Source organism: Seriola lalandi, unplaced genomic scaffold (assembly GCF_002814215.2).
Source record: "Seriola lalandi dorsalis isolate HSWRI2012SDOR001 ecotype SW California unplaced genomic scaffold, Sedor1 jcf7180002054556, whole genome shotgun sequence".
Lineage (NCBI taxonomy): Eukaryota > Metazoa > Chordata > Actinopteri > Carangiformes > Carangidae > Seriola > Seriola lalandi.
The window spans coordinates 577,401-598,156 of NW_019525109.1; the positions used below are offsets into that span (position 1 = coordinate 577,401).

Consider the following 20,756-nt stretch of genomic DNA (forward strand, 5'->3'; position numbering starts at 1 on the left):
GAGGCGTGACTTGATGTTAATAAGGTGATTTACACAGAAGCATTGATTAGAAATGGAGAACTCGGTGACTGCAGTGACTAGACAAACTAGCTGGTTGTAGTTTCCTTTACATCAGGCCACTTCCAATAAAGTGTCAGTAAAATCCTGTTTGTATCTGCAGATGGCTTTGAGAGCATTCATTGGATGTGTGTGTGTGTGTGACACGTGAACTTGATGTGGTTATATCATGATTTTTTCCTTTACTGCTCCTTTACCAGATTAAATAATTTGTCTTAGGGAGCCACTGTGCAATCTGCCAAAATCAAACACATCTAAATCTGCAATAAATCATTTTTTGGCCACTTGAGGGCAGTGCAACAAGCTCAAAGCACAACATGTACATATTAGAAAATGGTTCCCTATTTACACATCCAGCAGACACAGACCAATGTTAACATTCATTTGGAGTCATGTTTAAGGTGAGCTGATGAATGTCAGTCCAACGTTCACTCTCCTTTTAGCTCTGTTTTGTTCTCAACCAACTCCTGAGAGACATATGTGGCTCTTTAGTTCACCAGCCAGCTGCAAACTTTGTCTACAGTTTGCTGCTGAGCAGGTACTGCACTGTTTGCCTCAGAAAGGGTCAGAAATGCGAGCCACACAACATCATGCATGCGTCAATGATCACAGTATCATTCCTTTCCATTTCGTCACTTTTCCTCCAGCAAAGGGAGGTCAGAGGTCAGAGGTCAGTTACAGAACAGCAACCTCTAGAGCTCCAAGACAAGGACATGACAGCAGAAATAAATACCTCCTGGGCTTCCCTGGCACAAAGACATTGACTCAAACCCAAACCAAGTTGTGTAATCCAGCTCCTAAAAACTAATAAAAGTTTGATTCTAAAATACTGTGATGCATGTCCGTGCACGTGTCTGTGCATGTTAGCCTGATGATGTGACAAACTCTTGCCTCATGGCTGTCAGAAGCCTGTGTTTGTCTACCTGTCCATGTCTGTACCTCACTGTACTGGGAGTCTATCTGTCTGTCTCTCTTCATATCTACAGCATGTGTCCCTCCGTTTCCTCTGTCCCTCTGTCTGTGGTTGGAGACAATAAAGCCTGGAGGCAAACAGCTGAGCTGCTCCTCATTTCAACAATAAACCTGTGTTTGAAGGTTACATCTTTCCCACACGTCATCTGATTCTGCGGTTACACGTGAGTGTGCAAGAAGAAAGAACTGTATATTACTCTCTGTACAAAGACAAGACAAAAGTTGATATTCACCAATAACTGGAAAGGGGTTCAGGGAAAATGTGGTTTTTGATGTTTTTGCTCAATTAATCTAGAAAATTTATTTATTTTCAATGTCATGTAACTAAACCACAAGTTAAAAGGTCAAGTTTTATTAATCTCATGTTTGGTGCAGTATATATTGTGTCCTCTGTAAAATTCATTATAGAGAGGATCACAAGTTATAGTTACATATATCTGTGAAATATGTTTTGTTTCATGTTATTGGGACTCAGTGCATTATGATCCGTAATGATGCATAATGTTGTTGATCATAAAAACCATTCAAACACAATATTTTAACCTTGACAGATTTAACGGACATCATCATCTTGTAATCCCCATGACTTTATCTGACACAGTAGGAGAACACCTGACTCAACAAAGTATCTGCTGCCTCTGAATTTCAGACAGAAGAGAAAAAAAACTGTAAACACTGAAGACCATTATTTCTATTTTGCTCTGCAGATCTACATTTTCTTTTCTAGCACAGCGGCTACAGCACAAAGTAGGAAAGCCTTTGTCAGACAGTTATAATAAACAAGCTGTTGTATCCTGTGTTCCTGGTCTGAGTCTAATATGATTAGACAGACTACAGGAACAATGAGGATCATGATGGAAGGAAAGTCACAACTCTTTCCTTTTGTGACTACTGACATTTATATATGTCTATATATATAAAACAAGGAGAGGGAAGTTTGTATTCATTTTAGAAACAGGCACTATACTAATAAATCCACCTCCACTTTTTTTATTTTATTAATTCATACAAAACATTTAACTGTAGAATTGCCTAGTGGCTTAAAGGCTTAGATTTTTCCAAGTCTTCAATGAGTAATGTTTTATTAGCATTAATTAAAGGCAGACTGGTTATGTATTCAAGCTTTTATAGAGCAATCTATATGTTGGTCAGCTAGATTTTAGATTTCTGCAGCTGGTTTTAGTCAGATGAGCCATTTTGAATAAGGGATCCAGAACGGGTCTGGACCGGATTAACCACTTCATGAACGGGTCCAAATCGGATCGGGACCGGATGAGCTGCATCATGAGCGGATACGGATAGGGTCTGGGTTCCCGGAGCCGTCCCGCCGTGCAAGTAGACTCCGATCCGGGCCTGTTTTGTCGATCTGTTCCGGAGCCTATGATACCTCCAGGACGGATCCAGTGCAGAGTCAATTTGCTATCGTCTATATGGGGATATAGTGGTATAGCTTTATTGCAGATCAACTTCCCTAAGGGCATGCACATGTGTGTATACATGTCTTGCTGTGTGAGGTTGTTTTTGGCCAGTCGTGACAGCTTCAAAAGGCTTTTTGAGGGACACCTGCAGTGACTGAATCAGTGTCAGGATGAGTCTCTATGACATGAATGAAATTGAAATTAACGCCCTTCGTACAGATTGAAACGTGAGGAGTGAAGTACACGCAGCAAGCAGCGGGCACATTCAAAAGTTCTCCAGGAATTTTCTATTTATTATTATTGTTTATTGCCTGAAGACTAAACCAAGGGAGAAATCGCTCCCGCTTGTCTGGGTCCTGGTACGTCACGTGACGGCAGTTAGCAGGTTGTGAGTTCAGCTGACCGGAGGCTCTCGTGAAGGGGGGATTTTACCACTTCTGCTGCTGCTGCCGCCCCCGTTGTTGTTGTTTGTCGTAGTTTGTGATGGTGTAGACCACATTCACTGAAAAATGGAGCGGTACGAGTCGGACACGGAAGGGGACGAACAGGAGACACCGCTGCTTCACCGGGGACACGAAGACAAAGTGCAGAGAGGTGAGACAGAGAGAGAGAGAGAGACAAAAGCTAGCTCTGTAGCTAACACTGCAAGCGAGGTTCATTTCGGGTGACGTACGTAACGGCTGTTTTTCGACGTTTCTCTGGGAAGAAACGGGTTTGCCTTTCCGCAGCCGCGTGTGTACACAGCGAGGGGACATCAACAATAACACAAACACCTGCACAGTATCATGCAGTTTAATACAACACGACTTGCGCGCCATTGAAATGAGGATAAACCCACAGTTCCTTAACCATAGCGTCAGTAACACAGCTGTTACTTTTACAGGGCTGTTATCAGCAGTGGAAGAAGTTGGAAGAAATCATTTACTTAAGTAAAAGTAGCAATAACAAGCAACAGAAATTAAGTATCCAAAGTACAAGCTGTCCAAATGCAGAATGCCCCTGGTCAACTGTTTTTTAATAGATCCTTGGTTGAGGTGGAGATTATTTTAATCTATAATAAAAGCATCATGTTGTATAATAAGACCACGTGTTTTGCGTGTAAATTCTAAATTATCGTAATAAACGTAGTGGTGTAAAAAGTTCAGTATTTCCCTCTGAAATATAACTGAGTTATACTTAAAGTAAAGTATAAAGTAGGATAAAATAGACACTCAAGTAAAGTACTAGTACCTCAAAGTTGTACTTTTCGTTTCATCACTGGCTGTTGTATTGGATTAACTACAATAAAGTGTACAGGTGTTCATGTTGTGTCCAACTCCTGCACATCAGCTGATATTCTCATCTGATGACTTTTATGTTTAACCATCATTATACCATGACTATCAGCAGAGGTGCATGGTCCTGTCACCAAAGGTTGATCTAAATTCAAAGGTTTTTAAGGGCTTTCTCCACCTATGCTTACACATGCTGACAGTTTTTACACATGCCCCAGTCACGAGTTTAGAGACATTTCTGCTGAGCTCAGATCGTAGGACAGACCCACCTCAGCTATGTCTTATTATCTTATTACACCTACAGCCAGTTTGATGAAAATGCAGTTTAAAAGTCAAGACGTTTTAAAGTTACAGCTCTGAAAAACAGTTTATGATTGTGTAAGTCCAGCAGGGTAATATCTCCTTGTTTAAACATGACTTATTTAAACAATGTTCAAATTATGCTTGCTAAGTAAATAGACAGTCTGTTTGATAAAGATACTAGAGGTTGATGTTCCATTGTCTTATGTAAAGACGTAGGGCTATAACACGAGCTACAGGAGCAGCAGACATAATAATGTAAAAAAAAATGACATGTCATATCAGCAACAAGCACATTATGCAAAATACAGAGACTTATCAGGTGCTAAAGTTATGAAAATGACCTGCACAAGACATAATAAAAAGGTGTGCAAGTGAAGAACTGAAACAACTACGTGTTCAACTAAATGACAAAAGATATCTGGTTAACCAATTCTCCAAAACCCAAAAGTATTAAATCCACTGAAGTTTAAGACAAGGAAGGGAAGCAAATTCTCTCATCTGAGAAGCTCATACCAAAGAAAGTCAGAAACGTTTGCTTAAGAAATTACTTAAATGATTAATCAGTTATCAAAACAGTTATTATTTTCTTTTGTAAATTGCCAAATCTACTAATCAACTAATCATTGCAGCTCTGGTTGGTAAAAACACACCTGAAACATTTTCAGTTTATAGCATCAATTAGCTTGCTGTTATGTTATTCATTTACCTTTGATCAGGAAAATTGTAGATCGATGGATTCTAAGTTGTAGCCCAGTGTAAGATCCACTCAATAAGGATGGCAGGTAACGATCAGTTATTTTCTTGAGTGAATTGTTTGGTCCATAAAAAGTCAGTTTACCATCATGTTATCACAAAGAACAGCAGTCAATCCTCACATATGACAACCTGAAACCACAGTATGTGTAAAAATGACTGAAATTTTTTCTCGATTATCAAAAAGACCTGTCAAATATATACCTCAATTTTCTGTTGAACCACAAATCAATGCAGCTCTACACTCAATGGATTATAGAGAGAGTGCAGGAGCAACATACACTTTGTTTCCAAAAAACTTAAAGTTAAAAATAACAAAAAGTTTCCTTTTTTTTTTCTGATGCCTTTTCTGGACAGAAGAGGTGACTATACTTGTGCTGCACTGCTGAATTTGGCTGTTATATGTTGCCTAGTAGTGAAACAGACACTCACCTCAGATAATATTACTTGATAAATTGTCCATATTGTGAATTTCAACTGGTAACTGCAGCACACACGGTGTCATCTGCCCAACAGGTCTCATTGCAGTTATCTCTCTCTCCTCTCTCTGTAGCCCCAGTATGCTGTTCATCCCGCTATGGCCTGGCGTTGCTCTCCTCTTACGGTTTCTTCGTAGTCTACTCTTTGCGAGTGAACCTCAGTGTGGCGATGGTGGACATGCTTAACAACACCCACCAATCCAGCGCCAACCACAGCGGCTCACTGTGTCCTGCTCATGCCAACCCACCACGGCCCAAACACAACCACACGGTGAGCAATAACAGGACTGCGGCTGAGGAAGACCATGTGATGCTATACAGAAAATAGCAGGGATGAAGCTGATTGAATTGTTCCATGCATGCTGACACCGTTTAATCCCACTTTAGACAATTTCCTCAGTAAATTTAATCCATTTTGCCAAGTAGCAACAATGTGAGTGGAATTTGAGTAACTACATTTTGAAATGTATTGCTATCTTAAATACCAGTACCCATTTCAGATTGATAAACCCTCATTGACGGGCCTCAAAATGCCCATTGGAAAACAATGATTAACACTACAGCCATATTTTTTTATATGGTTATGTTTACACACAACCTGTTGGACATGAACTTAACTGCATACAGAGGAATATAAAGGTAGAGAGAAAGACAGACTGACAAATAAGATGCACACATAAAAACACATTGACATGTGTTCACAAGCATAAGAACACCCAAACAACCAGATTCATTGTCTCTCATCTTTATTAAGGCTTCATGATATTTAATCACTTAATTAGCTTAATGCCTAATATAGTTCTCAACGCCGCCCCTCACAGGCCAGTTTGTACGACTGGGATTCTGAGACACAGGGCTGGATCCTGGGCTCCTTCTTCTACGGCTACATCCTGACACAGATCCCTGGGGGCTACCTGGCTGGCCGCTTTGGACCCAAGTGGCTGATGGGCTTTGGAATCCTGGGAACTGTAGTTTTTACGCTGCTCACCCCTGTGGCTGCTGACCTGGGTGCAAGCTATCTCATTGCAGTCAGGGTGCTGGAGGGGATAGGAGAGGTAGGGAAAGTTTAAATTATTTGTGCACACCTGTTGTTTGTACCATAAACATGAACTGTTGTACAGTCATATTTAAAATTAGCTTAATTCGCCTAAGCTAGTAGTATTACAATGGCTGAGTTCCCATAAATGGAGTTGTAGACACAGCCAGATACACTAATACAGAGGTAGATTGTATGGATATATAAGTGGAGGATTGTTTGTATTTGTGTCATTTGTGCACTCTGTCCACATTCCTGTTGTGTTTGTCTTTAGGGAGTCACATTTCCTGCAATGTATACCATGTGGGCAGCGTGGGCCCCGCCGCTGGAGAGAAGCCGACTGCTCACCATCTCCTACATAGGTAAGACAGAGACATGTGGGGACAGTGTAGATACAGTGGAAAGGTTTTCTAGCAAAACATAGTTTTGTGGATTACCTGCCAAAATATTTCTGTAACAAAATGGTAATTTTCTCTTTTTTTCATTACTTTTTGGCATTAGACATTTAATTGGTGAGTCAATCAACAGAAAACAATTATTAACAACAACTTTGATAATTGATTAATCAAGTGAAAATGCTAAATATCCATTTGTTGCAGCTTCTGGAATGTGAGGTTTTGCTTTTGAACCATTTGAAGACATCCCTGGGAAATTGTGATTAGTTGTTTTCCCATTATAGATAGTTTATTTACTGAAAAATTAATCAGTAAGTGAATTTAGCCTCTTGCATCATCATCTCTCCCATAATTGCTAGCATTGACTGGTCACTCTCTTTATATTCATCACTCAGTAGTCATGTGCATTCAGACAGCTGTGTGATGCAGATGTTTGTATTTTCTCTCCAATCCTAGGAGCCCAGATGGGGACAGTGATATCTCTTCCTCTGTCTGGTGAAATCTGCTTCTACCTTGACTGGACCTACGTCTTCTATGTATTTGGTAAAACACCTGGGGTCTCACTAGTGGAGGGTGGGGGTGGGGGGGGAAACTCAGTCATAAGATGATTCATAGCCTTACGTTGTTTTGCTTAGATGTCAGATATTAGAAAATCCTTAGAAAGATTTTAGGTCATGAAGATGTGGTAAAAAAAAAAACGTATCATCATAGCAAAACTTAGAACCCAGTATTTATGGAAAACAACAAAAAAGCAAAAAAAAAAATGCTTATCCACCACAGTATTCTTTTCACGCTTCAGATGAGCTGTTTCCAGTGTCTGTTCCTTTGTTCCTCTTTGGTCTGTGGAAACGATGATTTAGCAAGTTGAAGAAGAAAATGTGCAGATGGCACCACTGCAGAAGTCCCACTTTTTGTTTACTTGCTTGCCTGAACTGCTTTAATTTAGCTCCATCTCAACCCACTGAACAGATGTCAGACACACCTATTATTCTCAGTGGATATGATTATGGTAGAATAATAAGATGCACAGATCAGGATTTATACTCCACCAATCCTCATCTGTGTCTATGTGTGTCCAGGTGCTGTTGGCCTGGTGTGGTTCGTCTTGTGGGCCTTCCTGGTCTTTGACAGTCCAAACACTCACCCACGGATATCAGAGCGGGAGAGACTCTACATCACCACCTCACTCAAGAACGAGGTAAAAACCAGAACCCAGACTATGTGTCCTAAATTAATTATAAAGAATAAAAAAAAGATTTCAGAGGATAGTGTTTGTCATTTATTACTGATGGTAGAGTTAGATTTGTCTGCATTTTTCCCAGAGAGTCATAATCTGAGAATCCAAAAAGATTCTTTAGTGCAGTTTCTTTAAACTATTTCATAAAAACTGTAATGAAATTATTTTGCTATTTTTTCCCTGTTTTCATTTGTTGTTTTTTAAAATATTGTCCTACATTTAGTTAAAGTGTAAGATAATCTACACGCCGCTGTTTGATATTGATAGACAAAAGAAAATACAGGGTTTTCCTTTGAATATATATCTAGTTATTTATTTGTTATGATGGATTTATAGCCCTAATTGCCATTTTGATCTCTGTTTTATTGTCCTTCTCTATTGCCTTGACAGTAGCAGCAGAGTAGGTGTCAGAGAGTAGCAGAAGTACTCCAGTACTTCCGCTCCAGTACAGTTATCTGATAGTAATGTTGCATAATCTCATACATTGCTGCATTTTATTCTCTTATCTGCCTGACTCAGCTGTGAGATCATAAAACACTCCACGGTTCTGCATTTTTTTATGGCATGCAGACACAAAGCTGACGGGGAACACTAATGCAGGGTTCATCATTTCTGCCCTCTGATTCTGTGCACCAGCATGTATGACTTTTGTGTAGAAAACCCTTGGTTCCTCAAATTCGGGGGTTAAGGCAGTGTATAGTACATTAGTATACTGTTTAATTTTCTGCAGTCATCAGACACGTGAATGTGTGCGAATATGACACGTCACCTGAAAAAAATAAGTGTTTTTAAACCTGAAAACAACCAAGAACACAACATTGAGGGGAAAAAATAAAATAAATTTTACCAGCAGGGGGAGAAAAAGCTAACAACCACTAAATGCAGAGGAGGAAACGTAGAAGATAGGTGAACAGAACAAACAGTGTCCTATTCTGTAAGACCTGTTTCCATTCAGCAAAAGGAATTAAGTAAAAACAAATCCTATTGATATTTATGTATTTTTAAATATATATTCAATGCAAATGAATTGCACAGCTGGACAAAACAGAGGATAAGTGCACAAGTTCATGCCTCCTCCCGTTTGTTAGGACAATATTTATTAGTATTCTTATTTATTAGTTAGTGCAGATGTATCTGTTTTCCAGAGGTGGATGTATTAATCAATCCTTTTTTTGCCTTGTACTTCCCGTGTGGCTCAGCTGTCCACATCTGCAAACTACATCCCCTGGCGAGCCATAGTGACATCCAGACCACTGTGGGCCATTGTCGTGGCTCACTTCTCCTACAACTGGACCTTCTACACCCTCCTCACCCTGCTGCCGACCTATATGAATGACATACTTGGATTCAGCATACAGCAGGTGAGGTCGACATCACATACAAGCATTCATTCATGCTCAGAAGTGCTGATTGGATGAGTCAAACCTGGGGTCAAAATGTGATTGTATGTTCATGGACATGTATTTTGCAAACTTTTTTTTAAGTAATTTATTTGAGAATATATAAACAGCATCACCATCACAGAATCATAATCATAAATATACATACACACTTAACATGCTGTTGTCTCCTTCTGTCCACAACAGAATGGTATGCTGTCAGCTCTGCCTTACATGGGCTGTGCAGTGTTAGCAGTGCTGAGTGGCCAGGTTGCCGATTACCTGCGGGAAACCTGCCAGTACCCCACAGTCACTGTCAGGAAGTCTTTCTCTTTTGTTGGTAAGGAATGCCAGTAGCGCAGCTGAGTCACGCGTTCTGTTATTTTGGTGCGAAACGGACAACAGGCTCTTGACTTGGATGTCCAGTTTACTGTGTCTGACTCCTGTAAAGAGATTTTCACTGTCCCTGTAGGTATGATTGGGCCGGCGGTGTTCCTGGTGGCAGCAGGGTATACAGGCTGTAACTACACCTTGGCTGTGACCTTCCTCACCATCTCCTCCTCTCTGGGCGGAGTGTCGGCCTCTGGCTTCAACATCAACCACCTTGACATTGCTCCTTCGTAAGAATGATTCCTTTCTATCACTAGAATAATCTCTGGATATATGAATTTATCAGAATCCATATATATAAATGAATGAATGTAAGAATCTGAATTTAGCTGCTGTATCTATTCTTCCTCCTGCAAACAAGACGATGATTTCAGAATTATACATCCTGGGTGTATGCAGAGTATTTCTTCATATCTACACAGTAAATACTGGAGTTAGTTTTGCAGGCTAATAAATACTTGTCACATTTAACAATCTGTGTGTTTATCTCCGTAGATATGCTGGCATTCTGCTGGGAATCACCAACACCTTTGCTACCATTCCTGGCATGGTGGGACCAGTCATTGCAAGAGCCCTCACAACACATGTAAGAATAATGTGTTCACGCACACGCACACTCACACTCACACTCACAGTTAACCAGTCTGCACAGTGGGTTTGATTCTTTAAACAGGAAACCAGAACTTAACTGTTTGTGTTTCAAAGGTCAAAATTCAAGTCTAAATCTGATATAAATGATGATTACATCCTTAAACAGTGCAGTATAGCTTCATGCCAGCCATGGTGATGAATGAGCAGCAAACTCATGGTTTGCATTATGTATCATGCTTCTGCCTACATAGTAACAGAGGTCAGTCACTCTGGGTTTCCTGACCTGCAGTGTCACTGCCTAAACGGATGGTATTCTTACTTTGGCTTGATGCTCCATTTAATGTCTAATTGGTTTACCTAGTACAGGATTAGCATGCTAATGTTAATGTGGCCACAAGGAGGCACCAATAGTCTTCTATAAAAGATTGCACATTACATTCATTTGTGTCATTGTCATTTTGTATGTAAAGTACAGGACTCATACAGCCACTGCCATTGTAATACACTGCACTTATATAGTGTATAGATCTAGCTTTGTCAAATAACCAAGTGTAACTAACTAACTATCATCATTCAGACCATCGCCCATGGCAACCAGGTGAAGAAAAAAAGTTAATAATCCAATTAGCATCTTTTAAATTCTCTAGTTATATAAACATACAACTTTAAGTCAATGTTTTGCTTTTTGGATAGTCTTAATGTGACCTTAAATTTCTACCATAATATTCAAATTTGTGTATTTATCAATAACAAAGAGAAATTCTGTTGTGCCCGCCCACTCCTCAGGAAGGTCAGAGGTTAGATTCAGATTTAGATGATCAGTCTGGAAAATGAATATTAATCTTTGGGATGTCTTGTGATTTGTGATAATTGTCTTGATTGTTATTTGCTTATGATGCACAAACAGTTTTTCCTCTTTAAGATTCATGATTACCATTTTGTCAGTAAAAGAATATAAAGAGAAGTGGAGAAGACATTTAGAGGAGTGTTTTAAATATTTCCAAACAGAAACTTCCATGGAAGTAAGATTTTGTAAAATGTTGGCCCTGTACAGTCGTATGACTACCAGGGCACCAGTGATTGTAGTAAACATCATTAACTTATGCAGATGTTTTTCTCAGAATGGACAGATAATGAACTAAATCATAAACGCAGGAATCCATTTAGGGCTAAACCGCCTAACCGTTTAATTTCAGTACTAATTGTTAACTGTGCTGGCTGTCCTTCAGAACACCATAGAGGAATGGCAGACTGTCTTCTACATTGCTGCTGCCATCAACCTTTTTGGAGCGTTGGTCTACACTGTGTTTGGCCGAGGATCAGTGCAGCCCTGGGCTGTCCAGTCTTCCTACTCTCATGGAGACTGAGGCAGAAGACAAGTACCGAACTCGTGCATTTGATGATTGAGATTTGTCTGATCGACAAATCTCAATCAGGGGCTTCTTCAATGGGTAATTAGAGGGGGAGACATGTTTCAGATGTACTGATACTTCTCAAAGCACAGATAAATAACAGTGAGTAACAGCCATTCAAGGATATTCTATAGTTTAAGGATAATCTATACTGTGAATGCGGAGTCTGTTGACAGATGAACCTGCAGTCACAGTAGTGAAAAAAGCAGATTGCACTTTTAGTTAAGCAGAAATGCTTTGGGGGCAAAAATAATTGAGCAGAAACACAGAATGTACCTCCAAAATTTTCAGAGGCTTTGTATGCCTTAGTATTAAGTATTTGACTCTTACCACTAATGTAAACAAGAAAATGTAGCTAGCTCGGTAGATAGCTATAGGTTTCAAAAGCTTGTTGATTATCAAGCATGCATGACAAATAAAATGTGAAAGATAAAATTTTCCCAGTGTTGATACTTTCTGGTGTTTAGGTTTGCCAGTTTCCCAATTTACTAGGCTCACCTGTAATTTCTGCCTCCAGAGCACTAATGCCTAAGTTTTATTTTAGTTTTTTCCCCTAGAAGTTCACAGTAATGGCTCAATTTTTATTGCTATAGTAAAAGTCTACTTTCTTCAGAAGGATGTTTTCCTAGATTTGTGCGAGTATAGATGGGAAAAAACAAAATGTTCTACTTTACACCTTATAAGTAAGTGCCAATAAGTGTTGAATAAGTGTCTAAAAGGTTTGCCCCAAAACACAACAAACATGTCATCCTAAACTCGACACACACATTTGGATAATGTCTTTTGAGAGGAGACTGTAACTGCACAGCACCCACAAACTCTTGATTGGGAAAATGCCTTACCTCCTTAAAATGATTTTAAAGCTCTTTGTGTTTCATGTGATTTCAAATGGACCAGTTTTTTGTATTTACTTTTCATATGATGCAATTAAGGGATTTTGTGTGTACGACAATATGTGTTGTCTTTTCAGGTTTTGTCCACCAGGCACCTCTTTTATTTTAGTAGCAGCTTTTAACGAATGCATTTAAATAACAGACAGGTCATGATATTTCTGATCTGTAACACTAAGAGGTTGCTGAGCTGTTGGGACCTTTTTAATAAAGGGAAAGAAAAACTATGAAAGAGGTTCCTGGTGGACACACAGCCTTACTTTATTCACAGGATTTGCACTTTGTGCCAATTCTCAGGTATCTTCTTGTGTCATACAAGGATTGAAAATTATGTTTATTTATGTGTTACCCATTGATCTACCTTATTGAGGTATGTGTCCTCAGTTTTTAAATGTCACCTTTGTTCATTTTGAAATATCAAATAGCATGGTTAATATCTCAACATATGAGGTTATTAGCTTTTTATACTCATTTTAGACTCATTGTTTTGATAAAGGATTCCAGGTTTTTCTTATTTCAGTTTTACAGTCATGACTACATGCAGAGAGTAAGGGAATTTTGTATGATGTGTACACTGTACCAATAGCAATCATTGTAAACTTTAACCCTGGAAACATTCCAGAAATCTGTCTTAAAATCACTGTCATGTATTATAAATACTTCATCGTAAACAGTTATGCTCAAATCTGATATTGAGTTGGGTTGTTATTTCATTATAGCCACCGTCACAACATTTTTTCAGTTAATCTGGAATTTGTATTACCTACTAGCCTCATGCAACACAGTATTTGCTGAATAATATCCGAATTAACTACTCAAGTATCTCCCGATGAAAAGCCTGTCTGTCAGAGTAGATCGTTTTCAGTGACAGCCCTACTTGCTTGGATGTTTAAAAAAAATAATAAGCCTAAATGTAAATTGCACTAAAAGTAACTCCAAGCACCAACATATCACTTAAGGAAACACACTAATATAACCCATTACCCAGTCATATCCACAGACTAAATATCCTCATATGGGCTACAAGTGCAGACCTTTGTTAGAAATGTTTTGATTTGATTATGTTTGGACACACAAAAAATACAGTAATCTGTAGTTTCAAACATTTCATAACATCCCCGTAAAATGCCAAATAGAGCGACTTCAGAATAACAACTGTGTACAACTCTACTTCGTGCCCCTCTGCTGTCTCTCAGCGGCGCTGCATGTTGTGATAATGAGCCAGACAGACGCGTTGGAGGGAAGTTCAGGCCGTCGGGGTTAATTTTAATCCAACTAGGGATCGTCTGGAAAGGCGAGCGCTTCACCTGCTGCGCGTGAACGACGCTCCTCGCTACATATGTTCCCTCATCTGACTTCAAACCACTTCACACACACACACACACACACACACACACACACACACACACACATACACCACCTCTGAAACAAACCAAACCTCTCATTTAAAAAAACAAAAAAAACTCCATCCATCACTACAACGGGCCTCATCCACCACTGGATACAATTCTGCAGATTGTGGTGCGATTTTATTTCCCCCAGTCACTTTTACGCAACAGCCACTGATGATACAACAGCCGACAACAAAAAAACACGTATCTACTCTTTATGTAACCAACATACATTGAAAATGCACGTAATGTCTCAAATCTTATGTTCAATAATCAGCCAGTGAAAGTAAGGCCACAGTTGAACAATGACAAACTAACGCTTGCGTAGGAACAAAAATATAACAAAACACCAACTGCAAGTACATGTCGGCTTCCGAAATGTGTCACAACTTTTTTTCTATGTGCATCGGTAAATATTTGAACACGTTCATCAGGGATTTCGTCGTCTATATTTTGTGTGTAAACAGATCGGATGAAAGGCAGACTGGGTCGTATCCGACAACGGATGCTTCGCCGGTGGCTGTGTCCTATGATAAACTCGTTTACGGCAACTTCTCCTGGTCCCTAGTTGTGATGCTGTGCAGCAGCGGGTGCGCGCAATTACGCAACACCCCCGCCTGTCCTGTGCGCTATAACCGGATCAGCGTCTCTCCTCAGCTTCTCCGGTCCTGCAGCCAACCTGACACCGGACAGCTCTCAGGTACGACACAGTCTACATGAAATTATTCATTGAGGTGATTTCGTCTTTGATGTTATCGGGAAAATGAACTGAGCGTTTTCTTTAGCGGCTCCGTCTCCAGGCAGTGCACTGGGAATATTGTTGTGATGCAGAAAGGAGGGCAGACGGCTGGCTGCTAGTTAATACGCATCCTGGCGTTAGTAAGCGAGCAGATGATAGAACATGGCGGAGGGTTGACATTTCCATTAAATCCTTCAGACATTAGATTTACCGCAGGAGCTGTTCTACTCTTTCAGGCACTGTCCGCTGTGTTATCATCTTTTGTATATAAAGCGCACTGCGGCAGCCGTGGTGACGTTACACATGAGGGATGAGTTAAATGCGCGCATGTAAAAGGTTGTTTGTCCTGGCGCTGAGTTCACCTGAACAAGTCTGGACAAGATCATGTGGGGATTCATGTTACAGTTGGATTAAGCTACTGGCCTTTCTACCAGATAAAAAGTAGATTCAGACAATATATAATGAAGCCACACTCAGTTGGACTATTTAAAGGAAAACTTTGTAGTGTTTGTGTTATTATGTGGGTTATCACATAACACTCCTGCAGAGTTAACAACAGTGTGTGTTCTGCTCTGTGTGCAGTGCACTGCAGTGTCTGAGAAATGGCTGCTACACTCTCAGCGGAGAGGACCTGACAAAATGGTGGATTCTGGCTTGTGGTGAAGCTGTATTAACTCTGTGGCTGTGATAAAGAGGACAGTGCTGTGAAACATCAGAGCCTTGTTGTCAGAGCGGAGCGGGGCAGTGAGGACAGGAGAGCAGGGGTGTGGATGGATGGAGGAATAGAGAGTAGGAGGGGCAGAGGGTTTTGTGCCTGGCGCAGTTCAGTGGCCATTGATACCACCTCTAATCTTCTGAGACACACTGCTTACTAAAACATCTATTGCCAGTCAAGAGCTGTCAATGTCACCAACTTCAGTCAGACACAGCCGGGGCAGAACAGACAATGTACTCAGCTTGTTTAAGGTCAGATGAACTAAATAAAAAGGGACTAATGTCTCCCTCCTTGTACAACATTTTAATGTCCTTTCAAATTTTTTCTGCGCCAGTCAGTTGAGGGAGGCATTAACACTCTAGTAGTGTTTTTAAACCTAGTGCTTCAATATGTTTGCTGATTTTCCAATGTGTTATCTTGCAATGGTCATTCAACAGTTTCTGTTTCCTGCCCTGCGAACCATCTGCGTATCGTACTAACTGTAACTTAACCCTGGCTTTAGCAGACAGTTTGTTTCGTGACTTCAGTGAGCTCCAGTCACCATGGGAAAGGAGAAACTCCACATCAACATTGTTGTGATCGGCCATGTGGACTCTGGCAAGTCCACCACCACGGGCCACCTTATCTACAAGTGCGGGGGCATTGACAAGAGAACCATCGAGAAGTTTGAAAAGGAGGCTGCTGAGGTAAGAAGATACAGGCAAGAGGAAGGTGCCTTCTTGAATCAGCTGATGTTTTTCCTCAAGAACATGACTCCTGCTCCTCTGACCTCTCACTCAAATATGAAAGAATAATATAGAAGAGTATAGCACCGCCTCATCACTGTGACTTGCATCGTCTTTAATGACTAAGCAGAACAACATAATTTGTTTTAAGATCATGCTTTGAGCTGCTTGTCATAGACACACAGCAGAGATTTTTTTTTTTTTTTTTTTAACTTAATATAGAAACATTTTAAAAAGAGCAATTTTTAATCTTGTGATCTCTATTAATCATTCCGCAGATGGGAAAGGGGTCATTCAAGTACGCCTGGGTGCTGGACAAACTGAAGGCAGAGAGGGAGCGTGGTATTACCATCGACATCTCACTGTGGAAGTTTGAAACAAGCAAGTACTATGTGACCATCATCGACGCCCCGGGCCACAGGGACTTCATCAAGAACATGATCACTGGGACCTCACAGGTCTGTCACATGAGAGCGCTCAGCCATTCTGTTTGCATTCAGCGCGTGCCATTCTACGATAATGACTAATAATGACTTGCCCCAAAGGGTAACAAACAGATTAAGTCATAATAAACTGCACTAAGTTGATCATATTGTTGTATTTCATTTAAGACCACCTCAGAACTGATATCAAAGAAATGTTTGATCAATGTTGTAACTTTTTTGTGAGACATTACTCCTTCTACTAAAATCATACAATTAAACTTATTATAATTATAATATTAAACAATTTATGAGTGCAAAGGTCAAACCTGCTGTGCACCAACAGTACTAATGTTTCATCTACTGCATCTTCAGGCAGACTGTGCCGTGCTGATTGTGGCAGCTGGTGTGGGAGAGTTCGAGGCAGGTATTTCCAAGAACGGACAAACCCGTGAGCATGCCCTCCTGGCCTACACTCTGGGAGTAAAGCAGCTCATTGTGGGCATCAACAAGATGGACTCCACTGAGCCAAACTACAGCCAGAAACGTTACGAAGAAATTGTGAAGGAAGTGAGCACCTACATCAAGAAGATTGGCTACAATCCAGACACCGTTGCCTTTGTACCCATTTCAGGCTGGAATGGAGACAACATGCTTGAGCCCAGTCCCAATGTAAGTAGAAAAATTAGAATAGTAATGCAAATGCTATTAGAGTTGATACGACGTATGCAGCCTTGGATTTGAATACTAATTTGTATAGATGGTGCGTGGAATGGGAAGCTGTGGCTCCAAAGTTAACCAGTTGCTGTGATTGTATATCCAACTCAAGTCAGACCAGCTAAAGAGTTTGAGTACCATTCTTCCTTTGCAATTACACTGACATTTTTTATGTTTGCTAACATTAGCCACCTCAGGCTACCCTTCAGGTTGTAGAGGCACAACCCCTAAACCCCATTGCTCTACTGAAGTGAGTGTGCTATTTAATTAGTTTAGAAGATAAAAAGTCTCGCTTTTATAACGAAACTTGAGGTAATGGAGCTTTTTGGTCAGCAGTAATTACCTGAAAATGTCCTACAGCTAAAACAAATGACACAGAATCCAATCAGTTGTCTACGGTTATTGAAGCTTACAACTTTTTAATTGAAATTAATTACAAAAGATGTTTAAAGTGGCACATTATTTTCTCCTTTCTAGATGACTTGGTTTAAGGGGTGGAAGATCAACAGGAAAGAAGGCAATGCATCGGGGACCACTCTCCTGGAGGCTCTGGACGCCATCCAGCCTCCCACCCGTCCAACAGACAAACCTCTACGTCTGCCCCTGCAGGATGTCTACAAGATAGGAGGCATGTAATACACTGATTAAAACACGGACAATATCCCTACACTGTGAGAATGGTGTTATGGATAGTGTTATATTCTGAAATAAACTCTCAAAACATGGCATATGAAATACATTTATTTTCCCTGTGCTGACCTTTTCTTTCTCCTCTTTCTTAGGTATTGGGACCGTGCCTGTAGGCCGTGTGGAAACAGGCATTCTAAAGCCCGGCATGGTGGTGACCTTTGCCCCCGTCAATGTGACTACTGAGGTGAAGTCTGTGGAGATGCACCATGAGGCACTAACTGAAGCCCTGCCTGGCGACAACGTGGGCTTTAACGTCAAGAACGTGTCCGTCAAGGACATTCGCCGTGGCAACGTAGCTGGGGACAGCAAGAATGACCCACCACAGGAAGCTGCCAACTTCACTGCTCAGGTAGACATAGCTAAGGATCTATTTTCAGAAATCAAACATCAGCACGATTAAAAACATTCAGCCTCATTCAGTCTTAAGTCTGAACTATGTTTAGCCTTGAGAAATGTTTACTGTTGGGAAGCACCACTTTAGCCACATCAACAATTGGGTCATCATGCTAGATTACAGGTTTGTCAGAATTTATACCACACAACACACCTAGTGTAGATTTGTTTGGTTTAGACTGGCACAAAGTGAATCTTTGAATTAATAGGTCATCCTTATTGTCCCTTTGCTTTGTAGGTGATCATCCTTAATCACCCAGGCCAGATCAGTGCTGGTTATGCGCCTGTACTGGACTGTCACACTGCTCACATCGCCTGCAAGTTTGCCGAGCTCAAGGAAAAGATTGATCGCCGCTCTGGCAAGAAGCTGGAGGACAACCCCAAATCCCTCAAGTCTGGAGATGCTGCTATCGTGGATATGATTCCTGGCAAGCCAATGTGTGTGGAGAGTTTCTCTGAGTACCCTCCACTGGGTAAGTTCAAGTGAAAATGATTTGTTAAATTTCAGCAGCTTCCCAGGACAGTATTTTGTCATCGTTCATCAAGTTCTGTGACTCCACTGTAAGTGGACTAAAATGTCTTTTACTCCTCTTCAACTTGCAGGTCGTTTTGCAGTGCGTGACATGCGTCAGACTGTGGCTGTAGGCGTGATAAAGGGTGTGGAGAAGAAAGTCTCCACCACTGGTAAAGTTACCAAGTCTGCCCAGAAGGCCCAGAGGAACAAATGAATGTTGTGCTACTCTGCCGACCCAAGGGTCTCCCAGGGCAGGACATCAGTCATCCAACTCCATCGTACAATTGGCTGCTTCAACTTAATAATCAAAGACTGGTTAATCATCACAATGCATCGCAAAAGCATTCGAAGGAAAGAACAACATTTAGATCTTTAGTCCTTGAGGCGGTACTCCTGACCGTATTTCAATGGTTAGATTACTATTACGTACTATGTAATATCAAACAGGTAGTTTTAAATGTCCACTGTTGATTTGGTTCATGGCAATACCTTTCTGTGATGCTGAGACATTGAACAAGTAGAGGTACTGTAATTTATCACTTCTGTAGCTCTCTGGAGTGCAGGTACTGGTCTCTTTACATGGTACATGTTGTCTTGCTTTTAGTGTTTGTTTGTAACTACATGGTGCTCTGTAGGAGCCTATGGCAAGAAGTTAAAACTATGTTCCTGAGTGTTAGATTAGTAGAATTTAGTGATTTGTTGTGTTTAAGCTTTAAATGGCACTTAAAACAAATGGTCCAAATTTGTCCTTCCTGAGGGGCTCCGAGTAGACCACCTGTTGATTCTTGAAGCACTTTGATTGGCATTTTGCTATCTTTGCACTTGCACTGGAGAAGTTTTAATTGGCATAAGCTACTGCACCTTATTGTAAGATGGCATGAGCCTCTTTGCAACATTAAACATGTTTCAACCAAAATGTTGGTCTCTGTTGGTCTTCATTCATTTTCTCTGAGTGTGATGCAAACAAGTGACAGTGTCCTTACTATACACACTTTTGTCCACAAGATGTAGCTGTTGGTAAAGGAATAAAATAGCAATTGTTTCATTTTCAAAAATTTTGTAAGAGGATCATATAAAGCCATATTTATCATACACTCAGTTTATAAATCTATCATGGGAACAATATGACTAAAAGTAATTTCCCCTCAAAAGGCTCAAACAGCTTAAGGACAGTCTGCCAAGTAGTTAAGGGGGCGTGTTCTCATCTCACCCGGAAAAACTTAGTGTGTATTTCTGACAGATCAGTTTCATTACTCTCATTACACCATCATGACTGGCAGAGGGAGACCACGAAAGGCAAAGAATCCGGACACTAAATGTGCCAAGAGCAAAACCACACCTGAAGAAATCAAATCCCTGCCTAGGTGTCCGAGGAAAGACTTTACAGAAGAGAAGCATAATGGTGCCACAAAGGAACAGAAACCAAAGGAAAGGAAGCAGAAACAGCCAAACCACAATGATGAGAAACCATCTGTACAGACTGAACAAAAAGAAAATATCAACAAGCAGCAAAGGATGCCTACAGACGACACAAAGGCTCCTGTGCAAGACACAAAAGCCAAAACCTGTGCTAGCAGTGCAACAAAAACAAAACCTGAGACACCAAAGGGCACCACAACGGATTCTCCGAAGACCACAAAAGCAAGAAAACGTTCTGGCAAAACCAAATCAACAGAGCAGTCTGCAGAGGAGACAACAAAGATGACGCCAGAGGCTCCAAAGGAAACCACAAAGGATTCTCCGAAGACCACAAAAGCAAGAAAACGTTCTGGCAAAACCAAATCAACAGAGCAGTCTGCAGAGGAGACAACAAAGATGACGCCAGAGGCTCCAAAGGAAACCACAAAGGATTCTCCGAAGACCA

The 20,756-nt window shown here is 40.6% G+C and overlaps 3 protein-coding genes across 4 annotated transcripts in view; all 3 read left to right on the plus strand.

The window, feature by feature from the left end:
* The first annotated feature begins 2,830 nt into the window (after positions 1-2,830).
* slc17a5 (solute carrier family 17 member 5) lies at positions 2,831-13,276 on the plus strand. Its single transcript, XM_023415703.2, has 11 exons — positions 2,831-3,041; positions 5,331-5,527; positions 6,078-6,311; positions 6,567-6,654; positions 7,144-7,230; positions 7,767-7,885; positions 9,124-9,285; positions 9,511-9,643; positions 9,776-9,923; positions 10,189-10,279; positions 11,514-13,276. Exons 1-11 carry the CDS (start codon positions 2,957-2,959, stop codon positions 11,649-11,651), a joined length of 1,482 nt encoding a protein of 493 aa, XP_023271471.1. The 5' UTR covers positions 2,831-2,956; the 3' UTR covers positions 11,652-13,276.
* Positions 13,277-14,541: 1,265 nt separating this feature from the next.
* Positions 14,542-19,808, plus strand: eef1a1a (eukaryotic translation elongation factor 1 alpha 1a). 2 transcript variants are annotated; one of them, XM_023415757.2, is made up of 8 exons: positions 14,542-14,677; positions 15,934-16,117; positions 16,435-16,614; positions 16,954-17,250; positions 17,773-17,923; positions 18,078-18,334; positions 18,617-18,851; positions 18,982-19,808. In XM_023415757.2, the coding sequence occupies exons 2-8, from the start codon at positions 15,974-15,976 to the stop codon at positions 19,104-19,106; spliced, it is 1,389 nt and encodes a 462-aa protein (XP_023271525.1). In that variant the 5' UTR covers positions 14,542-14,677; positions 15,934-15,973; the 3' UTR covers positions 19,107-19,808. The 2 variants fall into 2 exon arrangements, with proteins under 2 accessions (XP_023271525.1, XP_023271526.1); XM_023415758.2 differs by having other exon boundaries at positions 14,572-14,677; positions 15,937-16,117.
* Positions 19,809-20,158: 350 nt separating this feature from the next.
* Positions 20,159-20,756, plus strand: part of LOC147818591 (uncharacterized) — an 11,615-nt gene continuing 11,017 nt past the window's right edge. Inside the window, exon 1 of the mRNA XM_087176475.1 lies at positions 20,159-20,755. Within this exon, the coding sequence (XP_087032601.1) occupies positions 20,162-20,755 (594 nt within the window). The 5' untranslated portion in view covers positions 20,159-20,161. The remainder of the gene's footprint in view (position 20,756) is intronic.